Raw genomic sequence first — 25144 nt, forward strand, 5'->3', positions numbered from 1 at the left:
TGAAAAAGCTCTTTAGTTAACCGTGTATGGCAATGAAAAAATTAATAAATAACATTAGTATAACAGACCTCTAAACATTAATACATTGGCAAAACAAAAGGGACTTAAGTGAAAATGAATTTTAAAGCTCTGCTATTCTCTGTAAGAATATTTACCTTCTGTTTCTCTTTTTTTATTCTTTACAGATGAGAATGATTAAATACTGCTAATATAAATTCTTTTTATATTAATGACATTTTAAAATAGTCCATGAAAATTCCATCTAAGTTTTTATTTTGTTTTTAACACTGATATACAAATTGGGACACATCACCCTGGAGAAAGCATCAAGTTTTCTCCAGCCCCACCCATGCCAAGAATTTCAAAATCCTGAATAATGAGGACTTTTAAAATAATTGTCTCCATCTCCCAATTCTTTATTAAAGGCAGGGAAGAACTGAGGAAAGAGTAAGAGATAGGTAAAATGTCATTATAGAGATTTTTTTCTGAGACAAACAGGATGGCCACAAGGAGGACAGCCTTCTGGCACATGTTGCTTACTGCCTTTTTCCTTGGGGAAAATGACCCTGAAGAGGGCACTCACTGCTTTATGCTTTAAGTCTGAAGTTTCAAATGAAAAGGCAAGCCAAGTCTGAGGGAGAGGCAGGAGATCTACACAAGATTTGGACCCACCAAAAAGAAAAGACAAACCAAACAACCTCCCCTCCTCAAAAGAGTTCATCTTACTATTTTCCATGCAGTTTGGGCCACTGATAGGAGGCTGAGAAACTTGAAATGGTACAGAGTACACTTAGAAGTCATGGAACAATCTCTTTTTGCCAGAGACAAAGCATTCAACCTGATAACCAAGATTCTGATTTGAACCAACTAAACAATCCCCACATATACGATGCTTTCTTTCAACTAAGCATCACTGCAGAGAAAGGGACCACTTCTTCAGCTGCAGAAAGCACTCTTTTCCTTTCCCCTTGACTCTAGGAAGTAATGATACTCAAGGTAGAGGAGCTAAGACTCTGGCATTTCCATATTAAGTCCTAAAATGCAGCCTGGGATACAGTGCTGCCTTAGAAAGGCACAAAACGTTTGGCTTTTTTTTTTTTTTTTTTCCAGTGTGCTAAAAATTGCTTTGTTTTGAATAAAAGAAAAAGATATATAAGGTTAAAAATCCCAAGTCACCACAGCCAGAGAAAGCAGATGCAGGAGGCACCTCTAGCTGCCATGCGCCTATTGTACATTTCAGCAGGAGGCTGGGCTTTCCTTTCAGGGCCCAAACACTACCACAGAGCTGAGAACAGAGGGCAGGGGCATCCACTCTCAGGGGCATGGCACCTGTAGCCTATATAATCAGGCAGCAGAAGGAAGAGAAAACACATTCTACAACCTTAGAACCTATTCTCTGATAGCCATAAGCTACCCTAATAGGGTCCAAGGAAGGTGAAGGAAGGGAGGACTGACTCACTGGGTACATTAAATACCTACATGAGAGAACCAGAAGTGGGCAAACATCCCCCTAACTTCAGACCTGGCAACAGCATTGGTGAGAGGTCCGAGAAGTTGCACACAGCCTGTCTTGAGTACTGCTCCTCTCTGCTTCCCAGTCTGGCTCAGGGTGGAAGGAGACTTGTGAGAGGCAATGCGGGAGATTTTTTTTTGGTTGAATCTAGAATATGGGGCCAGGCAGTCCGAGCTCTGCTGATCTATATGGCTGCCAAGTCAGTAGGAGATCTGAGGTTGGTTTTCAATCTTTGCTCTGTACAAACACAAGGAGTGGTCAGCCACATTTTTCTCAAGGGGAGGGGCACCGAAACCTCCAAACAGCTATTAGTCAACAGCTGGACCTCTGGCACGGTGCTTTCCATCCGACCAGGAATGGGCCTCTCCATGTAGGGCTTGTTCTCTCCATCCCCGCTTCCCCATCTCTTACTCTTGTGCTACTTTCTGGGACCAAAAGACACCAATAATTCCCTTGAAATCAACCCAGATTTCCCCAAACACCGTGAAGGCACATGGCACTGCTGTCCCTCTCTCTACTCCTTAATTTTGGAGCCTCGGCTAGAATATCAAATGCAAAGTCTAATGACCCTATCCTTCCTCCTGTGCCTCGATGTGTATCTTTGGAACATTAGGTTACTTCTGCGTATATCAAATGATGAGTAGTTAAAAAGTTATAAGTAATTATAAAATGCCTTACTTCAGGACAGGCTCTAGGATGAGAGGAGATCAAAAGAGTCAGGCAGCCAGGACACTGGCTTAAAAACAACAACAGATAAAAGCTTTAATATAGGACTAAAAAGAAAAAAAAAGTATACAAGAAAACACAGGTATCCTATCTAAAGAACTCTCAGTAAAAACTCTATTCTAAACTGGAATCTTTATATAATTTATATCTTGATAATTGTCCCAACTATTACAAATGCTCCCTGGCTCTAGTAAAGTAGTTCCTGAGGTACATCAGAAGGCTTGCCTAAGAATATTTCTGCAGAGCTCACCTCATATAGGAAGGAACAAATGAAGAGACAGGGAGATAGGCATGGAGGGGGACAGGCTATGGGCCCCTAGAATTTATATTTTCAGTGCTAAATCCTCAAGAGAGCCCAGAACTCCATGGGTATTCACTCCAGTGGGATTTGTGATCTGCTCTCTAAATAATATATGAAAGAAGGCTAAAAACCTGAGATTGAGTGAAGGCTAAGAAATGCCACCCAAGGACAGAATAATAGACCAGCTCTGGAAGAGGAGAAACTGGTCCTAAAGAGGGAGGTGAGAAATCTTGGATGCCAAAACTGACAAAGGGAAGAAACACAGGAAAAAAGAGATAAAGAAGACAGTAGCTGAAAGAAGTTAAGCCTAAGAATTTTCTCTGTCTCTCAGATACTCACCCATGCCTGCCTTTTTGCTCTCAAAAAAGGCAGTATAATAGCAGTGTACTACTAGAGTATAAGTATTTTTAGGGTATATAGTCAGTCTATACTCTCTTCTCAGAACTTACACACACACACACACACACACACATACACACACACGATGGAGTATGCTGCCGTTGCCCTGTTCATAACATGTCCCTGTCCCTGCTTGGCAAGGCTGACTGGTCAGGGGGTAGGCCGTATTCCTCTTGGAAATACAGACTAAGAGGAACTGGGAATCTATTAATGGTGATGCCTAGAGCTGGAGGGCTGAGTAGACTTGAGAACTGTGGTGCCTATTCTGAGGCCATAATGCTGATAAACAGCTGAGAAGCAGGAGGATCTATTAAGTGCAAAGTTTTATAGTACCAGCTACTACCAGAATCAACTATACTTCCTATTCTGCATTCTTTGAAATACCTGCATCTTCATACTGATTTCCTGTTTGCTTTAGCTTGAGTAGTTGTTTCCTGCATCTTAAGGATCCTAATCAGGACAGCCAAAGATTCAATTTTGATTTTCTTCCACTATCCACTGCAAGGAATCATCTACCCTTTTCCATGCATTAAATGGCTATATGCATTTCCAAAGGAAGATTGCTAATGTAGACTGCGGTCAAAGTAGTAATAATAATGCTTTAGGTTGACTCAGAATACTTTAGATTGAGTTTCTAAAGCCTTAAGGCCTAGCAGAATAAGGATATATTCAGTTTAATACACAGATCTAGAATCTCTAAGCTCTCTACCCTGGGAGGTAGAGGATGAAATGTTTGAGAACTGACTGAGTTCATCTACTTTACTGTCTGGCTCTTAGGAGACCAAACAACTGGTTGAATATCAGGACCAACGGAAAGGTGCCCATCTCTCTCCTAAACTTCAGCCCTTTCAAATTGTACAATCAGCTGCAAAACCGTTGAAGAATTGGAAGACACATTCCAAACAGTATGGGAGATGGTGGTAGGTCCCAAAGGGGTGATAAGGAAACTTTCCCAATAATGGGTTAAGATTAAGAGCACAAGGCACTAGGTTGGCAAGGGAATTGTGGGCAGATGTTTTATTTAAATATTTAACTGCCTATTGCACAACTCTGAACCAACACACCCCGCAACTTTCACTCCTACTGATCCACCAGATTTCACTGAGGTACATAAAAAATGGTGGGTATCCATGAGACTTAACACCAAGGAATCTCCCAGATATTACCCAAAGCTACAGGAAAACAATAGGGGTTTAATGGGAGAGTTGAACTGATTTTGACCAGGACAGATCAAAATATATATACATTGTATATATAAAAGATACAAGCCCACATTAAATAGCTTTGAATAAAAATTGCACAATTTCATCGAGAGAAGCTCTTTTAGGGCCAATGTCAAGCTCCCAAGTACAGTTCTCCAACGTCAGTAATCCACCAGGTGGTAGCAGGGAAAAACATATAGCTGACACTTCTGGCACATGGTAAACACTCATACACATTTGCTGAATGAACAAACTAACTGTTACAGTCAGAATACTGTTATTCATTGGGTACTGGTCATTCCTGACTCAGAAAGGCCAGCAGCAAGAAGGGAGGCTTACAAACAGTTTGGGAAGAAGGTCTATAGCCTTCTGACTTTTATGATGTGAGGTAGGAGAATATCCTGCATTGACAGCATCTCTGATCACCTACAAAAAGGACCAGAATTTGTTACTGGTGCCTTAAAAGGAATATATATTTAGTCCCGAGTTTGCAAGCAAGTTGTATTACAAAATTTCATTTATAAGTTTGCTATTTAGACCATAAAATACATTTTCCTTTTCTTTAGAGGAAAGAAATATTTTAAGGCCCCTTCTCCCCCAAACCCATTTTAATCTACAAAACAGCTAAATGAAAATATTAGTAGTAACCTACATTGTGGACCCTGGTAAGAGGACTCTGTATGATAAGAAGAGAAAGAAAACAGAGGAATGGCAGAATATGTAGGCTGGGGGAGAGAAAGGGCTAGTGGAAGAGAATGACCATCTACAGGAATGGATCACTATGACATAAATATAAACAGACACATGCTGAGATGATAAACTGCCCAATCTATTATCTAACTAAAGGGAGGTATATCATAGAGCCCACAGGTTTTTTCCACTTTACTTTAGTGCAAGAAGTACTGGAGGGGCAGCAGGATCAAGTCCAGCTCTGGTAGCTGATTAAGTATCGCAAAGCAGCTACCCAGCAATGAGGCAGACTATGAAAAGCAATCCAAGTAAGACATGGGAGAAGGAGGAAATTGGCTGAATAAAATAATCTAATGCATTTGAGAAAACATCAAAGTGGTTTTTTGTTTGTTTGTTTTACCTATCCACCTGATAGTTAATAGAGGAAGAAACATTTGTAATTAGGGTAAAGTGGATGGATTTTCCAAAAATGGTAAAACTCAAGATAAAGCCTACTCACAAAAGGGCTATTTTAGTTAAATTCAGAGCAGAATCAAAGAACTAAAAAACTGCCATACAAATGAAGGATGAAGAACATATTATTAGTGCCTTAGACAAAGGAAAATATTAGAAATTTAAAATTTGGAAATATCCTCAAAATAAGAGCCATGTGAAAATTCTCTAAGGCTTGCCTGGAAATTTTAGGTTTGGACCCAGGTATATCCACAGGGCAACCAGTCAGAGAAAAGGCCTGGAATGGTCTAAAACTTTGATACCTGCAGACACACACCTGACCAGTTCCTTCCAGGTTAACTAACCATGCATGTGTTCTATACAACTGTGGCATTTCACTCTCAGGACTGACCCGAAGAGCCTTGTGGTACTGTCAGGAAAGGAAATAAAAGGAAAGGATGGCACTGCCCTTAGCCAACATAGTAAGAACAATAATCTCCAAAGAAAAAAAAGTAGATGCATTGAAAAGGTGGTACAAGCAAAAGATATGCAGCCAGCGCTTTGTTCTCTTAATATATCTTCAGACTATGGGAAATGATTGCAGACATATTGATTGGCATGGACACTGCTGCCATTTTTTTCTAGTTCTTTCTCTAGGCCTTCAATATCCAAACAAAAATAAAAAATTGAATGTCACTATCCTGGCTTTTAGAAGTAGATGGTAGTTTATTACTTCCTACTCATTGCCACTTCACTCCGCCTACCTCCACCCTAATTCAGGACTTCCTGTACCCGATGGTAGGCTATGTTGTTGTCTGCCATGGAGAGACACTAGAAAACCTCAGCAAGTCAACAATAGAATAAAACCAAAAGACTAACCACGAACAGCAGAAAACCAAGAGAAGACCTAGAAAATGTTAGTTTCAACAATGAGAAAACTGAAAAGAAAACACATCTAAGAAGGGTCATTTCTGTTTGGACCTGAAGACAAAAGCATGACAGAGATTTGGGGAAAGGTAGATTTATCAAAGTACAGGTTTGGTTCAGACAAGGAGGAAGGTTACACACTGCTAGAGAAATCAGCTAGAATATGGACAGAGGACTAACAGAACTCGAGATACCAACTGGCAGTATCTAAAGAAATGGAATGGCCCTCCTCCAAACTAGACTCTCAGTCTACTTTATGAACCTGCAATCACATAAACTGCGAGTCTTGTCACATATTGTCACTGACTAGACTAAAGTAATTTACTGCACTAAATGTCTAATTACAGTAGAGAATACACAGGACTGAAGTGAAGAGGAAAAGGGAAGGCAAGAAGGGAAGAGACATTACATTCCCAAAGCCACAGGCACAAGAGAAAACCAAGCCAGCAGGTGGCACCAGTGTAGGAAAGGTACCAATTATTAGTAAAAGGCTGTGCTACCAAGGATGGTATCTCCATTCCTTAAAGGGCAAAGAAAGAATCATTTCTGAAACTATAACCTGGATCATGTTCATAGGGAGACGCCCCATATCAGCTGAAATGAATTTAAGTTACTGGGAAGGAAAAACAGAACAAATTGTATTGTCTATTTTGTGTACTTCATGTATAACAACATAATAAGGTAAATAGCATGTACTGAAACTTCCTAAAAGCTTCATGGTGTCTGAGCCAGAAAGCTATCCTGGAAACAAATGCTTCTCCCTCCCCATTAAATAGAAAAATTCTTGACCTACATCAGAACACGTATCTGGCACCAAGGCAACTGACTCCCACAGATAATTTTCTGGGGAGGGCATGGAATGTATCTGAAGGCCTCTATCTCAAATAAGTCATTAAGTAATTAGGATAATTAAAATACCTTATCTTAACAAATTCATTGTTCCTATAGAAACAGTGCTTTGGAGTGACCAGTGTTAGCTGCTAATATCAAACATAATAATGATATAGCAACAATACCTTTCCCCCCACCTATCTACCGAACCTACCAACATGACCACACACAATTAAGAACATCCTATAAGCTGTCCGGCCTCAGTAAGGCTGGTTATAGCAAGCCCACTGCCAATGACAGAACACCGAGGAGGAGGAGGAAGAAGAAGATAGGAGAAAGGACAGAGGGAGGACGTTCTAAAAGTACAAGACTTTAGCTATGCACATGATAATCCAAGCCAAAAGAGAATATTGAAATTTTAATACACAGTAGGGTTGGGAATAATACCACAGTAGATGGAAATCTTTAAAAGATTCCTTCTTAAACCTCTTGTGCTAATTCCCTGCTGGGATTAACACAGACAGCAGGTTAACCTTATAATCACAAGATAAACACACACACACACACACACACTCACACGGTCACATCTTTAACCTTGGAAGGTCTTAAGTTCTCAATTAGGATTTACAGCACAATTCTTGTCCTCCTGCTTTCTGGACTGTTCCCTAGGTAGGCTGAGCTACACTACCAGGCAATAAAAACCCATGCTCTCTTTAAATGGGGACGGAAGGACATTTTCAAATGTACTCTCAAAACAAATAAAATAAAACATATTAGCTGCTCCATTTTCATTCCATTGCTTTGAAATCTCAGAACCGCAGATGTGATGTTGTACAGACAGGGCAAGACTTCACTGTACAGTCTCCAAAGGAACCTCTGCCTTCTTAGGTGCTGCTCAAGGAAGAGCTCCCAGTTTACTGGTCCTCTAGAGCTGCAGCAGGGAGGTGATGTGCTAGGTGGCTACATGGGTAGGAGAAGAAATAGCAACAAATTCCCGGAGGATATTTTTGGCCATTTCAATGTTGTTGTGGGCAATGACCAAAGCTTTCTGAATATCCTGGTAGGAGTAGCCCTGACTCATGAGATTCTCAATCTCACTGGAGAGCTGAGGAGAGGTGGCGGCAGAAGTGGCAGCAGCACCACCACCTTGCTGGCAGCTACCTGCTTTTCGTTCAGAGTTGATTCTGCGAGGGAATGGTTTGGGGGGCCTCTCAGGAACTTGGGAACCCTCAGTGAAGTCTAGAAAAAATAGGAAAGAAAATATATGCAAATATGGGGACAATCTTCATTTAATGGCAGCGATAACAATCATTACTGATCTACTGTCAACTGGGTACATGTGCTCATTTTCATTAACAAGGCTTGAGTTTACAGGTCCAAGGGTTTTATAGCAACCACATCTTCCTCCTCACAGCACCAACAACCTTCTAAATATACTATGCACCTGTTCTACTAACAATAACCCCTGCCATCATAAGCAAATAACATCTGCATTTATATCATGCTTTCTACTTAACAATGAGTTTTCACACATATTATCATGTTGATTATTTAAATAAATTTCTGAGGGGACCAGAGAAGATACTAAACTTCTCCTTTTACAATTAGGGAAACAGACAGAAATAAGCCTAAATTGCAGTGAAGAAGCATTAACCAAGACAGGGTGGGTGGCGATCACCGGCTGTTTGGGCAACTGGTTGGTTGCTTTTTCACCGGCTGTCCTAAGGATTGTCTTCAATTTCCAAAGTGACAGCAATTCTGGCTGCAGCCCTACCAGGCAGCCACAGGTGCAAGGAGAGCAGCTCTTGACAGCCAAGGCCCAAACGAAGGCTGGCTCTGGGCCCATTGTTTTCCAGAGAAAGCATGCCTCCTTCCCAATGGGACAGAGGCCAGAAGCCAGGAACATGTGGTCTAAACCATAGAGCTGAATTATCACTGTAATAATACATACCAAGAAGAGCTAGAAATCCTGCCCATACCCAAAACATAGAAGAAGCCTGACTGAAGGAACAACCTCAAGTCCAAGTCTGGCAAAATCCTGAAGAGTCTGGATACAGTTTAATTTCCTAAATTAATTAAGACCAGCTTTCCTTCCATTTAGAAACAATGTTTACTCTAATCCTTCCTTCTACTGCCTCATTGCCACAAGGGGTTATCTCCGTCTCAGTATAAACTAGGAGTCATACGAGAAATTTAGAACAAATCCAAGGTTCCTTGGAAACATTTCTACTCACTTGTGGGATCGCCATCCAGAGATAACCAACCAAAGGAAGAGCTGGCATTAGAGATATCTGAGAGAGTTCGGCGGGCCAGCACTACTGGCACAGGTGGCTTAGGGACATCATACCCATCATCCTCATTTTCTGATTCCTCAGGAACAGCGTTGGCCTGGGCTGAAGCTAAATTCCCTTCACCTAGAGAAAAGTGTATGAAGTTGTTCCTTAATTCCTTCTTGCAACATATTTCAATATAGGGATAGCCATTCATTCAGACATGTATACATTAATTTATGCCATTCAGCAGTTACTGATGTCTATTATGGGCAAAACACCACGTGAGGTCCTGTGGGTAGCGATAACAGATATAGAGAAAGGAAAAGCAGCATAAATCCTGCAGCTTTCTCTCCTGAATCTGTCAAAGACTACCTTTTCCAGGGTTAGCAGCAACTGATGCCAAAGATCAAGTGCCACTTTATAACATTTAATAAATATTTCTCTCTGCATTTCATCTTGAAAGAACAGCCAAGGGCCCTGTGTGCTGGATTCTTGAACTTTCAACTTGGTAGGCTAGTTAATAATAGGAATTGAGAATTCAACACCTCCACATAAAAGTATTTCATCAATGTTAATAAGCAAAGGGAATAAAAGGAAGTTGCCAGCATTGCAGGTCCATGTCATGTAACACGTCTCCAGGCCCTGGAAGGAAGAAAAGGCACAAAAGGAACTAGAAATAAGAGAGGTATGGAGTTTCACTGTCCATGGAGCAATGATATTTTGCCAAAGAAAATTATGAAAAGAATTTTCTTCTTAGATCATGCCATCTCATTCATAGGCTCATTCCTACTACCCCACAGCAATTATTTTTTAAATAGCAGAGTGGCTGCTTACCAAAGGTGCTGCTCTCTGCAGCACATGAAGCTTGGGACTGAATGTTATACATTGCTTCATACGTACAGCTGTCAATTTGCTGGTCACAATCACACGCTCTGAAGAGGAAGGAAAGTGGATAATGATTTTCAGAAATAGAACTGTCTTCTCTGAAAACCTATAAGACTCATCTATTTACAACCAGTCTAAACCACAATTCTATCAAGATAATACATTGTTCTTCTGCCGGTCATATGATTGACTCTTGTAAGGAGTAAAGGATGTACGTATTTTAAGATAGATGTAATGTCCATTCAGAAAATAAAAGAATTGTTTATAGCTGCAAAAGGGCTTAAAATCAGAGGCTAGATACATCTTTCTGCTTTGAATCTGGCTGGATAATGCTACGTTGCAGGTAGCAAGCCAAGCAGATAAGGGATGTCAGCTGAAATTATACATATAAAGGTGTTTGGTCCAAAATTATTCACATCGAGGTTTTTGGATTGTTGTGAACTTACCGTGAACTTTGGGTTGATTCCAAAGGCCGTTTCAGCTCTGGCTTTTGAAGTCCCACAGGCCTGGAAGAAGGGGTCATATACTCTGTGTCCTCTTCATTTTCACACTGCTCTCCAGGTGGCAGCTTTGGCATAGGAAGAGGTCTAGAAGAATAAAAAGAAAAATTTTTTTAAAGAATTGACATGCTAGAAAATTTCAAGTTTGAAACAAGTGGCTTCAAAACAGACCACAACTCAAATTTGACAAATAAAAATACATGTCATGCAGGGAACTATTATTTCTACTGACCAAGGTAAGTAATTACGATAAATCGCATTAACTCAAACTGGGGCCTCAGCTTCAGCTCACCAGTTACTGTCCCGGAGATGCGTCACATGGGATAGGTATTTGATACCAGTCAGTACCAATTCCAAAATAAGTTTCACTAGAGAACCTGTACTAGAGTTAGTATCACAGTTGGTTAGTACCTTCCCCCCAAAAAATTAGGTATGAAATAAGAAACATCAGGTGATTTTCTGTCATATTCTAGTAGTGCATACCAAATTTCAGTTGTAACATACACTTATGATTTCCAAAAACTATAGCTTGTCAAAAGCTTTCTTAAATACCATTTTACAGTACAAACACCTTTTATCTTCATTTTATACATAAAAAATCTGAAATAAAGAGATACAATAACTTGGCATTTAGCTCCAACTCTGAGACTTGACCCTAGATCTTCTGCTCACACTTGAGGGATCTTGTTGATAAACAGAATACTCTCATCTAGAGGCTTTTGAAACAAAACTCCTCCTGCCTGCCACCTCCTGAAACTCGACTAAAACAAAAAGCAACCAACTGTATGAGGGAGAAAACCAAACATCCCTGTCCTCCCCTAACACACCCATACAGAAACAAAACTACTTCTGTAAGTGTGATTTTATGAGTTTCTCCTCCCTCCCCCTTTATACTTTGGTAAATTCTAAATATTCTACGAGGAGCACCTATTAAAATTGCACTTCTCTTGTCTCTATTTAATGTCTATTTTCTAATTATAAAATCCAACAAATACAAACATTACATAAAACACTTAAATACTACAGAAATTTAACCGAACATGATAGTCCCTGTAATACTAAGAATTTTCCTTATGTCTACTTATTACTTTGATAACTAAAAAGAAAATTATAATAAAATGTTAATAGTAGTATCTAGGTGGTAAACATAAGCGTGTTCACAAAAAGATTTTCACCTTTATTCTGTTTGAATTTTTTCATAATAAAATGCTAAGAGAATATGAACCATAAAATTCAAGAAAAAAGTACCAAGTGCTGATGAAGGTATAGAGAAATAGACACTTTCCTATATAACTGTAGAAACAAGAAATTTGTCTAACTTTTCTGTAGCACAGATCAACTAAAGTATTAAGCCAAATAAGTACAACTCTGGACTCAGAAATTCCATTTTGAAGAATTCCCCCCAGGAATCAACCAAGAATATTCACTTCAGCATTTGTTTTACTAGTGAAAAAAATAGCCAACAACCTAAATGTGAAATAATAGTGTATCAAAAAAATAATTTGGGATCATACATACAGTGATATATTTGAAGTCAATAAAACTGTGTCCCTCAGGGTCTTAGAGGTTCCAAGCAGGAGCCTCAGATGCCTACTTCTGCTTCCACTGGAGGAGGTATGTTCTTCATATCTTTTACAGAGTGGGGTTCCATTTAAACTAGTTTCAATGCTTTACAATCATTTGAAATAATATGAAAGTCAATGTAGTAGGAAAATATGTAATGGCATGGAAAGATGTTCAAAAAACGTCATGTCCAATGATTTTATACACAAAAAATGTCAATGAACACATAGCAAACTGCTAACAACTCTCTAGTCTGACTCTAGTAAGATTAAAGAAAACTTTTACTTCTTTAGTTTTGATTATTTGTAACTTCTAAATTTTCTTTAATTAATGTTTTATTACTTTCATAAAGAGAAAGTGGTCATTAAAAGCACAATTAGGGCGGGCCACGGTGGCTCAGCAGGCAAGAATGCTCGCCTGCCATGCCAGAGGACCCGGGTTCAATTCCAGGTGCCTGCCCATGTTAAAAAAAAGCACAATTAAAACAATTTTAATTGTAACTCTCTTTGTTGATGATGTTAATAAAAACATAAAATTGTACTTCCTTCTCATAAAGCATTTTGGCAATATATACTTTAAAAGCAGTTAAACCCTTTTGTCATAGTAATTGTACTTCATTAATCTATTCTATCTTTGAATGCATCTCTGGTTATGTACAAGAATGTTCAATGAAACTTTATCACAGTAAAAACTTTTAAACAAAATAAATATTCAACAACAGAGGAATGGCTAAATATATGATATTATATTTAACCCGATTTCATTAAAAATTGTCGATCTATAAACCTATAGACATTATACATGTTTACAGCCATGGTCAAGTAATAAGTGTCATCTAACCCTCTGCCTATACAGGATAACTATAAAAACTGGATAAAATGAAGAAAAGGGAGAGCAACCAGTCAGCCAGAATTTGAGATGCCAGTACTGCAATAAGGAGGAATATACATTGAAGTAAGTCCCATATAAGGAGTTACGAACTTGGGGTCTGAGGCAGTTCTCAATGGGCTAGGGAAAGACAGATCAAAATTTACATAGATGCGACGGGCCAAAAACCTGGAGGAAGAAAGAACAGAGGAGTCGACCTGAAATTCTGCCTGTAATTTCCCCTTGAGGTAGTACTGCTAAATCTTGAGTTGCGTATACACAGGGCTAGATCTGAGAAATTAAGTTAAAAGTAACAGCTGAAGAGCTGAGTAGGCATTTTGGCCATCTTGCCAAGCTGGAGAGACAGCTCTGGAGTTACCAGATAGGGCCTATAAAAGAACTATAATTTATATGCTCAGTTAAAAAAGGGGGGATGGAAGATGGAGAATCTTGTTAGAGAACTGGAATCAATAAACAAAAAAACACATGGAAATTGTAGAACCTAAAAAACAATATTTAAAAATAAAAATTCAATAGATGGATTTTAGGGTAGATTAGAAATGGCAAAAAGGGAAGATTATTGAACTGATATATAGTAGAAACTAGATTGAAATAAAGAGAGAAAAAAGAATGGAATATTAAAAAATAAGCACAAGAGACATTTAGGGCATGATAAAGAGGTCTAACATTCATGTCATTGGAGTCTCAGAAGGAAAGGAGAAAAAGAAACTGTGTTATTTGCTAGCTTAAGAAACATGCACTGGGGCAGGCCACGGTGGGTCAGCAGGCAGAGTTCTCATGCCGGAGACCCGGGTTCAATTCCTGATGCTTTCCCATCCCCCCCCCCAAAAAAGAAATATGCACTGACTAGTGTATTTCCTAATATAACTTATATGAACACCATAAGTTCATGGAACCTTGAATAGGGCATGAGATTTTGTAGGTTTGTCCAGTGTGATGCCCCAACAAATCCCAGGTGATCTAAACAGTGAATAAAGTACGTGCAAAGTCCACTTGAGGGAATGGCGAGAAAGAGAGAAAATTCGATTTCCCCATTTGGAGAATTTCTGACATTCTTGCAAGCAGTGGTGACAACCAAATCAATAGGCTGAGCTCTCAATCTTGGGGTTTGCTGATATGAAACTTATCCCCACAAAGGCCAGGCTAAACCTACTTAAAATTAGGCCTAAGAGTCAACCCCAGAGAACCTCTTTTGTTGCTTAGATGTGGCCTTCTCTCTCTCAGCCAACTTGGCAAGCAAACTCACTGCTCTCCCCCTCTCAATGTGGGACGTGACTCCCAGGGGTGTAAACCTCCTTGGCAATGTGGGACAGAAATCCTAGAATGAGCTGGGACTCAGCATCAAGGGACTGAGAAAACCTTCTCGACCATAAGGGGGAAGAGAGAAATGAGGCAAAATAAAGTGTCAGTGGGTAAGAGATTTCAGAGTCGAGAGGTTATCCTGGAGGTTCTTCTTATGCATTATATAGATATCCCCTTTTTAATTTAAGGTGTATTAGAGACGCTAGATGGAAGTGCCTGAAACTGTAGAGCTGTGTTCTGGTAGCCAGGTTTCTTGAAGCTGAATGTATAATGATAAAGCTTTTGCAATGTGACTGCTTCTTTTACCTAGGGTATGGACAGATGAGTAAAAAATACGGATTAAAGATAAATAAATAATAGGCAGAACAACAACAACAAAAAAGCATGTACTACTTGGTAAGCAGAAAAAATGTTATGAAATATGATTAGAAACATGGTATCTATTTTGGATGTGGTCTCAACTTTTATACTGAGACTCAGAGATGACCATACTCTGTCTGGCCTTTCTCTGCAATTGAGAATCTTCATGGTATATGACTATTTTCTGGTTTGTTTGTTTTTTTCTGCTTTTTTTCCCCCTCTGGTTCCATTTTTCAAGCAAAAAATTAACAAAATTATTAAATACTAATAATGACCACACAGAAAAAAAAAAAAAGAAATATGCACCTAGAATTTTTCTAAACTATTTAAAAGTATCAAGTTATATATTCGGTATAATCTACAAACCTTAAGAAGAATAAATATATAGAAAACCACCTAGGAATATTATTAAAACTGCTAAAAACCAAAGACAAGCATCCATAAAATAGCCAGCACCTGTAAAGGAGTAACATTAAGATTGAGTGCGAATTTACCAACAGAGACAAAGGAACTCAGAAGATAATGGAATGATATATTTCTAGTGCTAAAAGAAAATAAGTTCAATTCAGAATACAATACCCAGCAAAATAGCCTATAAAAATGAAAGTGAAATATATTTTAGGTTTGGATAGGTTTTTTTTTCTTTCTTTCTTTTTTTCACATGGGCAGGCACCGAGAATCGAACCCAGGTCCTCTGGCATCACAGACAAGCATTCCTGCCTGCTGAGCTACCATGGCCAGCCCAGTGAAATATATTTTAGTCAAGCAAAAATTGAGAATATCTGCTGATATCATATATACTAACAAAAAGTTCTTTAGGCAGAGGAAAAATGATTCCAGATGGAACATGGGCAAAGCAGAAAGGAATGAGGAGCACTAGAAAGAATCAATGTGCAGGAAATTTCAATAACCAGAAAGTGTTGAAGCACTGATGTAAGACTGATTCTAGTAAGTCAAAGATGCATGTTGGAATCTCTAGGATAACTATTCAAAGAAAAACAGAAGTGATGAAATGGTGTAATTAAAAAAATATTTCCTTAATCCAAAAGAAAGCAAGAAAGAAGAAAAATGAACAAAGGAAAAGATGGAAAAAATGGGGAAAAGAGTAGGGCCAAATACTCCAATTATTATAAAAGAAAGAATACTAGACTGGATTTAAGGAGAAGCAAAGTCTATGCTGCTTACAGAAGACATACCTTTAAATAAAACGGACAGCTGATATAGTCATATTAATGTAAGACATAGCAGACTTAAAGCAGGTAGCAAGTAGCACTAGAGAGTAAATAGGACATTTCATAACAAAAACCCTTACCTTCTCTCTGGGGTGGTGGAAAAGTTTTGGTATCAGATGGTGATGATGGTAGCACAAGATTGTAAAAATAATTAAAACCTCTTGACTTGTATATTTGAAAATGGTTAAAATGGGAAATGTTATCTTATATATATATGTGTGTGTGTGATTATCACAATAAAATTTTTTAAAACCTGATACCACTTAGAATCAATAATCCTAAATTTCTATGTACCCTAAACACAAAGGCTAAATACATATACAACACAAATGGACAGAACTAAAAGAAAGAAAAAGGAAATCCACAATTATAGAGGGAAAATTTAACATACTCCTCTTAGTAACTGTTAGTAACAGGTAGTTAAAAAAAGATCCACAAGGGAGATAGAAGGTTTGAATACAACTAACAAAATCGATTTCATTGACATATATAGGATACTACACCCAACTACTGCAGAATACACATTCTTACAGAATAAATGCAGTACATATTACTGAAATTTACCATAAACAAGTGAATACAGTCTTGACAAATGTAAAGGATTAAAATAACAGAATATGGTTTCTGACCACACTGGAATGAAGCTAGAAAACAATTAGAAGGATAACTAGAAAAACCTCCAAATACTTTAAAATTAAGAAACACACAAATAACTTTTGAATCAAGGAAGAAATCACAAATAGAAAACAGCATATATTCTGAACTGAACGATAGTGAACACATGACAAAAAAATTTGTACAATGCAGCTAAAGCATCTATATCTCAGGACACCAGAAAAGGAATAGCAAATTAAAACTAAAAAATGTTGAACAAAGAGTAGAAAACCAATGAAATAAAAAACAGATACCTACTTAAGAATTAAAAAGAAAAATTAAAATCAAAATCACTTTTATGATAAGATTAATAAAATTAACAATCCCTGTGTGGTAGACTGAATCATGTTTCCCATAAAAGACATTCAAATCCTACAATGGGTTCAGTGAGTGTGCATTCATTTGTTAAGTATTAAGATCAAAGAGAATCAGGGTGGGTCTTAATCTGACATGACTAGTGACCTTATAAGTAGAAGAAATTGAACATAGGGGTGGCAGATACCAGAGAAGAGAGAAAGAGACAGCTCGCCAGAGGCAGAGACTAAGAGTCATCCAGCCACCACCAGTACAGTACAGACTTTGGAGAAGGCATTGACTTGCTGATACCTTGATTTTGGACATCTTGTCTCCAAAACTGTGAACCAGTGAATTGTGTTTAAGCCAATCAGTCTGTGGTATCTGTTATAAAAGCCCTGACAAACTAAGACACCCCAGCAAGACTGATCTACATATAAGTACTGTAAAAAGAAGAATGGAAGGCGATATTTCAAAACATAAAATATGATTAATACTGATGCAGATATAGATCAACTTGCCTTTTCTTCTTTATATTCCTCTGGGTTTTCTGAATCTCCTATAAATGACTTGTTTTAAAGCACCATTTTCACTGTATGAACTTTATTAAGTTCACAGCTTTAGTGAACTTACCTGGCAGCCAGAGAATAAATGGCATTGGCAGATGAGGAAGGTTTGATTTTGGGGTGCTCACACTCTGGACCTGCTAATGGGCTGCTGCTATTCATATTCTGGAAAGAAAAAGAAAGTGTTGAAAAAGAATCTCCTTACCGCAGTTATGTTTCTTCTTTTACTTATCTTAACCTATTCAAAATAATATGAACAATAACATAGACACAGACCTCACTTTCAATGCCATGCTCTGGGGTTATGACATCTGCTTTCGGGTTCTGAAGAAAGTTCAAATATAAGGGTTACAGAGACAGAGATATAAAAAGAGCTAGGAAAAAAAATTCTTTTTAATTCTAGAAAGATTTGAGTAAGTTGGCTGCAAACACAAACACCATTTCCAGTTTAAATAATCTATATCCACACTCAAAAAGTCCTTCTACACTGACAGAACCTGAAAGTCAAAGCTAATCCACTCTCACTCATAAGATTGCGTGGCATAGAGATGCCACTTAAATGTTAGTTACCCTCCTCTTTTCCTAGCAACAAGAAACGAGTCATTCATTTCAGGAACACAACATTCCTCAACTTCACCCTTTAGCTTTCAGATTTTCAACTACCTACTGCACAATTCTATTCTAAAAGCTGCTACATCTCAAATCCAATATGCCTCAGGATTAAACCTTAAGGTTTTTGGTGATTTCACTTCTTTTTTTTCTCCCATCTACTAACTGCTTTCAAGCCTTACTGGGTTTTTGCTTCCACTCTCTAAAGCTCTATCTACCTTCCTGGCTGCCCACTTCTGCTCTCCTTCCTGCTAACTTAGCACCAGCTATACTAATCCACTTTGTTATTGCTCAAACAAACTCTCCTAAACTCACTTCTTTTCCCTTCACCCTGGAATGGTCTCTCCCAGAATCAGCAGGCCCACTCTTGCTTCAGGTTTTTGCTCAGAAATGTGCCCTATCCCTTCATGTACCTCTCAACCCCAATCACAGCTCTCCATACACCCTTTTAAAAATTTTTCTCCATAGCAGTATTCATTGTCTGACATAAGATATGTTTTACTTAGCTATCTTTATATTTTGTCTTTCTCCCACTATAATGTGAACTCTGTGAGGACAATTAACAAAAGAATGAATATATCCTTTCCAACTTCAAGTCTGTATCCTTCATGCTTAGACAATGGACCACTCATCTGTCTTTTTCAATCTATTCCTTTCAAATCTACCCTGCAGACTACTACTAGATTAATCTCTTTAAAGCATAATTTCATTCATGTCATTCCAGTAATTTAAACTGTTCAACTGCTCATTTCCTACCAAGTGAGCTTAAATTCTTTTGGGAGGGAATATTTAAGGGCCTCTAAATTTGTGTGAAGCCTCCTTTCCAGGTCTTTTTCCTACTTCAATACATAAAATTTCTGCTTCACTCAAATTAATCTACTCATAATTCTATAAAACACTTTGAGTATTTCTGCCACTTTAGCTCTGATCTATCTTAAAACTGTATGCTTTTCCAAAGAATATTCAAATGCCACTCTTTCCATAAAACCCTCATGATTGTTCCATCTGGAAATCATCTTCCCTTTCTCTAAAATTTAAGCATTTGCTATTTATACTACCCATGACATTTATTTATATATAAAGTACATTTACTGCAATATTTACAAACATGCTTTATCTTCTCTTTTAACATACATACTTCTTGATGGTAGGGATTAAGTTGTATTCTCCCTGAATCCTGTATAAAATCTATCATGAAAACTTGAACCATTAAATGTCATCTATAAATATTTGTTAGTAGAATAAATAATTTCAAAATTAGGACTCACCATGGAAGGATCCAGACTCAATGTGCTTCCGAGCCTAGACACATCTGTTCTGGGTTCCGAATGTGAGGGCAATGAAAATGGTAGTGAGTGCCGGTTGGTCAATTCTCTTCCTGTCCAGGGTTCACCAGGGCTTGGGGCAATTACCGGTATTTTAGGGATTGGTCGGGGCAGCCAAGATTCCCCAAGGCGGCTAGAGGGGACAGGGAGCAGTTTGTCCCTGGATGGACAATCGCCTGGTGTACAAGGCAGAGGGCGTCTCTGAGGCCGGGTTTCTGCTCCAACAGAGTATGGCCGGTCTGGAGGGGGGGGTGGTGGAAGATCTCGAAGTGTGGGAGGTATTGGTAATGGTTTGTCTTTATGAAGGGAGCCAGAAGTGGCCTGTGGAAGCATGACAGAAACAAATCAAAACCCATTAATCCATAACAAAAAAATCAGGAAACTGTAGAAATGCCTAATGGCTTACCTTACAAACAATTCCAGAACCAGAAGCACTTGAAGAAGTAGATACTCTCTGTTGCAGAAGATCAAGCCGAGGTGGTACTGGGGGAAGGGAAGCTTGTGGGGCCATGGAGAATGGAGAAGGAGGCCGTTCAACCTAGAACAAACAAAATTTCCTAATGAATTCTTCTTGTTTGGGGAAGTGGCATCTTTCAACTCCTCCTAAAACTGCAGGTGGCAAGTACTTTATGAATACTGAATATAGTAACTACCAATGAACCATTCTTAGGCTTGGAGGTCACACAAACCCGTCTTAAACACTCAGAGATTCTGGCACTTCCTGAGTTGTTTTTGTGTCACCATAAGAGGGCACTATCAGTCACAGAAATACCAAGCAGATAACAAGCTGCAAGGAATTGCATTTAGAGATGTAGCTCAACTTCTGATTTCCCCTTCTAATTACTCCTGTGTTACAGAAAGCTTCCAAGTTTACAAGATTTTTGAGGGTGCTGTTAGATTTTTATTTTTATTCATTTTTATTTTTTACATATTTTTTATTTAAGAAAACAAACAATATACTTAGAACCACCAACAATGGATATCTTAGTTAGCTTAAACACAGGCATATTTAAATAAAGTTTCTATATAATCATTGTAAAGCCTATGTTTGCGCAGTAAGCTTCATAAACCAATCTAAAATTAAGGCAACAAGGAAAAAATTCTATATATTCAGATAGCAAAGTTCTTAAATTCTAAGTATTAAAAACTAACCTACATAACATTTGATCAGCTGTCAAAACTGAATGTTCTCAAAATATCAAGTAGAAAGTACTTAGAAATATCTGCATTGCTGTAGTAATCACCTATGTTACTAAATATTTTCCTTATATTTCAGGAAAATATGAAGATACAAATATTTTTACAATTAACATATGGAAATCATTTTTTATTTTATTTATTTTTTAAAAACTTAAAAACCAATCAACATACAATATGAACATTCTTTTTTTCATCACATAGTTGTATATTCGTCTTAGAACATATGCATCAATTCAGAAAAAGAAAACGGAAAAGAATTCTTACATACCATACCCCTTACCCCTCCCCTTCCATTGATCACTATCATTTCGAACTACTAAATTTATTTTAACATTTTGTTCCCCTATTATTTATTTATTCTTAATCCAATACATGGAAATGTTAACCACCTAAAATGGATATCTTAATTAGCTAAGCTTACAATTTTTAAAAATTACATAAATTATTATTATAAATCTCTACTTCCTCATCTTCTAAGAAAGAAAAAAAATCTTTTCAATATTAAAAATAAGAACCAGGCAGGCCGTGGTGGCTCAGCAGACAGAATTCTCACCTGCTATGCCAGAGACCCAGGTTCGATTTCTGGTGCCTACCCATGCCTACCCATGCAAAAAAAAGTAAATACATAAGAATCTACATAAAAGAAAAGAGCAGATAGCAATTTTAAAATTAGCTGGGAAAATCATAGGGGAGAATGATATTAAGAAAACAATACTGGGGAGAATGAGGAAAGAGATCAGAGGTGATGAATTCCCCATGCTTTCATGATAAAAAGATAAAAATGAGATCTGTGAGAAGAAAATCATGAACAGTATCACTAAAAAACACCCTGAATCTTTCCAAAGAAATGCTACTTCAATTTAGTAATTAATAAAGGTTAATATTTTTTTGTCAATTTGCTTTCTGAAAAATGAGGTGCCAAATTAGTGTACAATCTCTCCCACTGCTCTACCTTTAATAGAATGATAGACTTGGATCAGCCTATCCAAGTAAACGGTCAAAAAGTATACAGTAATTCGAATTCCAGGTAGATGGCAGAGTGGGGTGGCTTGAGTTCATCCCTGCTTTGTGGGATAAGATAGGGGACAGGGAGAGAATGACCAGGACTGCTGTCCTGGGAGGTGAGTGATTGAAGTGGGTCTTTAGCCTTTCTTGGGGAGGAGAGAGGCAGGGGAATCAGGAGGGGGAGAGCAGGGTAGGTCTGAAAGGCCGAGATCTACAGTGGAGGCAGATGGTGGTGTGTGGGGAAGTGCAGATCAGAGGGGATTGACCATCCCTTGGCTCCAGCCTGTTCCAGCTGCTGGCTGGGGAAACCCTGTGTGGCTCCACAGCCGGCAGCGCCTGTGCAGAGCATGGTGTGCCTAGCCCTCCACTGCAAAGAAAAATGCCCCCAGGCACTGGAAGCAGCCGGCCAGTTGCCATGAATAGCACTCCCATCAGGCATGGTTAGCAATGGAACTGCCAGGCACCAGGTGCTATGGTTGAGCTACTCCCCAAGGCACTGCAACTAGCTCTCATTCCCATATGTAGGGACCAGCTACCTGGCTGTCACTGTTGTAGGCCAGGAACAGCACCCCCCCACCCCCGTATGCATACCATCTTTTGAGTCAGTCAAGGAGGGACAAGCCTGAGGGGAGAAGGTACCTCAGGAGTGCCACCTAGAGAAGTAGTAAATGCAGTTTGGCAATCTCTCAATGTGTTTAGGGTTTTTAAATATATATTTTTCTACATATATATTTTTTATTTTTAAATACAAAACTTTAGACAACTAAAGGAAACCAGCCTGAAAAATAACCTTAATGAGAAAACCAAATGCCGTGAACACAACAAAAAAATCACAAAGCAAGTAAAGATCCAAGCAGAGATGGTCCAGCCAAATGACCAAATAAGAACCAGAGGGGATACAGAATACAGAACTGCTCAAGGATATTTATCAAGAATACTTACAGAGAAATAAAGGCTATTAGGAAGACACCAGAAGAACATAAAGAAGAATTCAAAAGATTAAATAGAAAAATTGCAGATTTCACAGAAATAAAAGATACAGTAGATCAAATTAGAAATATACTAGACACAAATTAGATTCAAAAGAGTGAAGAATATGTGAGCTACAAGACAGAACAATTTAACTACAGCACACAAAAGAACAAATGGCAAAACAGATGGAAAATCAGGGCTACTGGAGCACAGTTCAATAATTTCAAGTGCTTTTTTAGCCACTCCAATACCCCATAAACTAAAAAGGGTTATCTATATCACACATAAGAGTGGCCTCCAGGATGGGCTCTCGGCTCTGTTTGAAATCTCTCAGCCACTGAGATTTTATTTGGTCTCATTTCTCTCTTCCCCCTTTTGGTCAAAGAAGGCTTTCTCATTCCTATGATGCTAGGTCCTGGCTCATCCTGGGGGCTCTGTCTCACGTTGCTAGTGAGATTTATGGCCCTGGAGTTATGCCCATGGAGGTGGGGAGGGGCAGTGAGTTCACCTGCTGAGTTGGCTTGGAGAGAGAAAGGCCATATCTGAACTGCTGTGTAATTTAAAATGAAACAGTCAAGTAGTCTTTCATCTTCTCCATAGTCTTTCTGATGTTCGATTTCTTCTGTAAACCTTTCCTAAATGAGTAGAATTGAACAATTGCCTTTTCCAGTAAATTGGTCACTGTGGTAGACAGAACCCTAACCCCACCCCAATATATCCACATCCAAACTTCCAGAACCTGTGAATATGTGACTTTACATGGCAAAAGGAAATTAAGGGCACCGATGGAATTAAGGTTGCTAATCAGCTGACCTTAAAATAGGGAGATTATACTTAATTATCTGTCTGGGTCCAATGCAAGTACACTGGCCTTAAAAGCAGAAGAGGAAGGCTGAAGGGTAGGTCACTGAGATGCAACAACAGAAGAGGCAGAAAAGATTCAAAGCATGAGATGGCCTTGACTTGCCATTGCTGGCTCTGAAGATAAAGGAGGGAGTAATGAGCCAAAACATGTGAGTAATTTCTAGAAGCTGCAAACAAGCCACACATGACAGCTAGCAGGGGAATGGGATCTCAGTCTACAACCACAGAGAACTGAGTTCTGTCAACAGCCTTAATTAACAAAGAAGCGAATAACTTCCAGAGTCTCCAGAAAGGAACACAGTCCTATGGACACCTTGACTTTAGCTGCTGAGGCCTATTTTGAATTCCGACCTCTAGAACTATAAGACAATAAATTTGTTTTTCTTAAAAAAAAAAAAAAACAGATGGAAAAAATGGAATGGGATCTTAGGGAGACGATGGGCAATGAAGGCACACAAATATAAGAATCAATGGTGTCCCAGAAGGAGAAGAGAAAAGTAAAGGGCTAGGAAAGTCAGTTCAAGATATAATAGTGGAAAACTTCCCAACCCTTATAAAAGACAAAAACATGTAAATCAATGAGGTCCAATGAACCTCAAATAGAATAAATCCAAATGGGCCTACTCCAGGACACATACTAATCAAACTGTCAAACAGTGAAGAGAAGTAGAAAGTCCTGAAAGCAGCATGAGAGAAAAAATCTAACACACAAGGGAAAAAACACATAAGACTGAATTGGGACTACTCAACAGGCACCATGGAGGTGAGAAGGCAAATATTTGATATATTTAAGATCCTGAATGAGAAAAGCTTACGGCCAAGAATTCTTTATGCAAGCAAATTTCCTTCAGAATTGAGGGAGAGATTAAAATCTTCAAAGACAAAGACTGAGAAAACTAGTCAACAAGAGATCTGGCCTACAAGAAATACTAAACTGAGTTCCGTGAGCTGGGAAAAAAAAAAAAAAAAGACAGGAGAGGGAGGTATAGAGGAAGGCAATGAATTAAGAGTGCCAGTAGGGTAATTTAAAGGATAAAAAGAGAGAGTGAAAACTAAAAAATATTAATAATAATTTAAAAAACTAAAGGATGTTAGATTTAAGAACTGTCTTTAAGGCAATTGATTTTGTTAATGAACTAAATTCACCAATTAAAAGAAACAGATTGGAAGAATGGATTAAAAAACATAATTTGTCTATATGCCGTATATAAGAGACTCATCTTAGACTCAAGGAGATGACTAGGTTGAATGTGAAAGATGGAAAAAGATGTTCCATGTAAGCTGTAACCAAAAGAAGGCAGGAGTAGCTACACTAAAATCAGATAAAAGAGACTTCAAATGTAAAGATGTCATTAAGAGACAAAGAAGGACACTGCATATTAATAAAAGGGACATTTCACCAAGAGGATGTAACAATCATAAATGTTTATTCTCCCAATCAAGGAGCTCCAAAATACATGAGGTAAACATTGGCAAAACCGAAGGGAGCTACAGAAATTTCAGCAATAGTGGGAGACTTGAATACACCGCTCTCTTCCATAGACAGAACAACCAGACAGAAGATCAACAAGGAAACAGAGAACCTAAACAATGGGAAAAGCTAATTAGACCTTATAGACATAGATAGATCA

The 25144-nt window shown here is 38.4% G+C and overlaps 1 protein-coding gene across 4 annotated transcripts in view; it reads right to left on the reverse strand.

The window, feature by feature from the left end:
• Positions 1-250: 250 nt before the first annotated feature.
• The window catches only part of CBL (Cbl proto-oncogene), a 179965-nt gene continuing 155071 nt past the window's right edge, over positions 251-25144 (reverse strand). For 3 of the 4 annotated variants that reach the window (XM_077112670.1, XM_077112672.1, XM_077112673.1), the window contains 8 exons: positions 19879-20010; positions 19416-19793; positions 17815-17862; positions 17606-17703; positions 10626-10766; positions 10129-10226; positions 9256-9435; positions 251-8260 (listed from right to left, as the gene is read on the reverse strand). In XM_077112670.1, coding sequence (XP_076968785.1) covers positions 7974-8260; positions 9256-9435; positions 10129-10226; positions 10626-10766; positions 17606-17703; positions 17815-17862; positions 19416-19793; positions 19879-20010 — 1362 coding nt within the window. In that variant the 3' untranslated portion in view covers positions 251-7973. The remainder of the gene's footprint in view (positions 8261-9255; positions 9436-10128; positions 10227-10625; positions 10767-17605; positions 17704-17814; positions 17863-19415; positions 19794-19878; positions 20011-25144) is intronic. The other variant, XM_077112671.1, reaches the window with a different exon arrangement.

Source organism: Tamandua tetradactyla, chromosome 8 (genome assembly GCF_023851605.1).
Source record: "Tamandua tetradactyla isolate mTamTet1 chromosome 8, mTamTet1.pri, whole genome shotgun sequence".
Taxonomy (NCBI): Eukaryota; Metazoa; Chordata; class Mammalia; order Pilosa; family Myrmecophagidae; genus Tamandua; species Tamandua tetradactyla.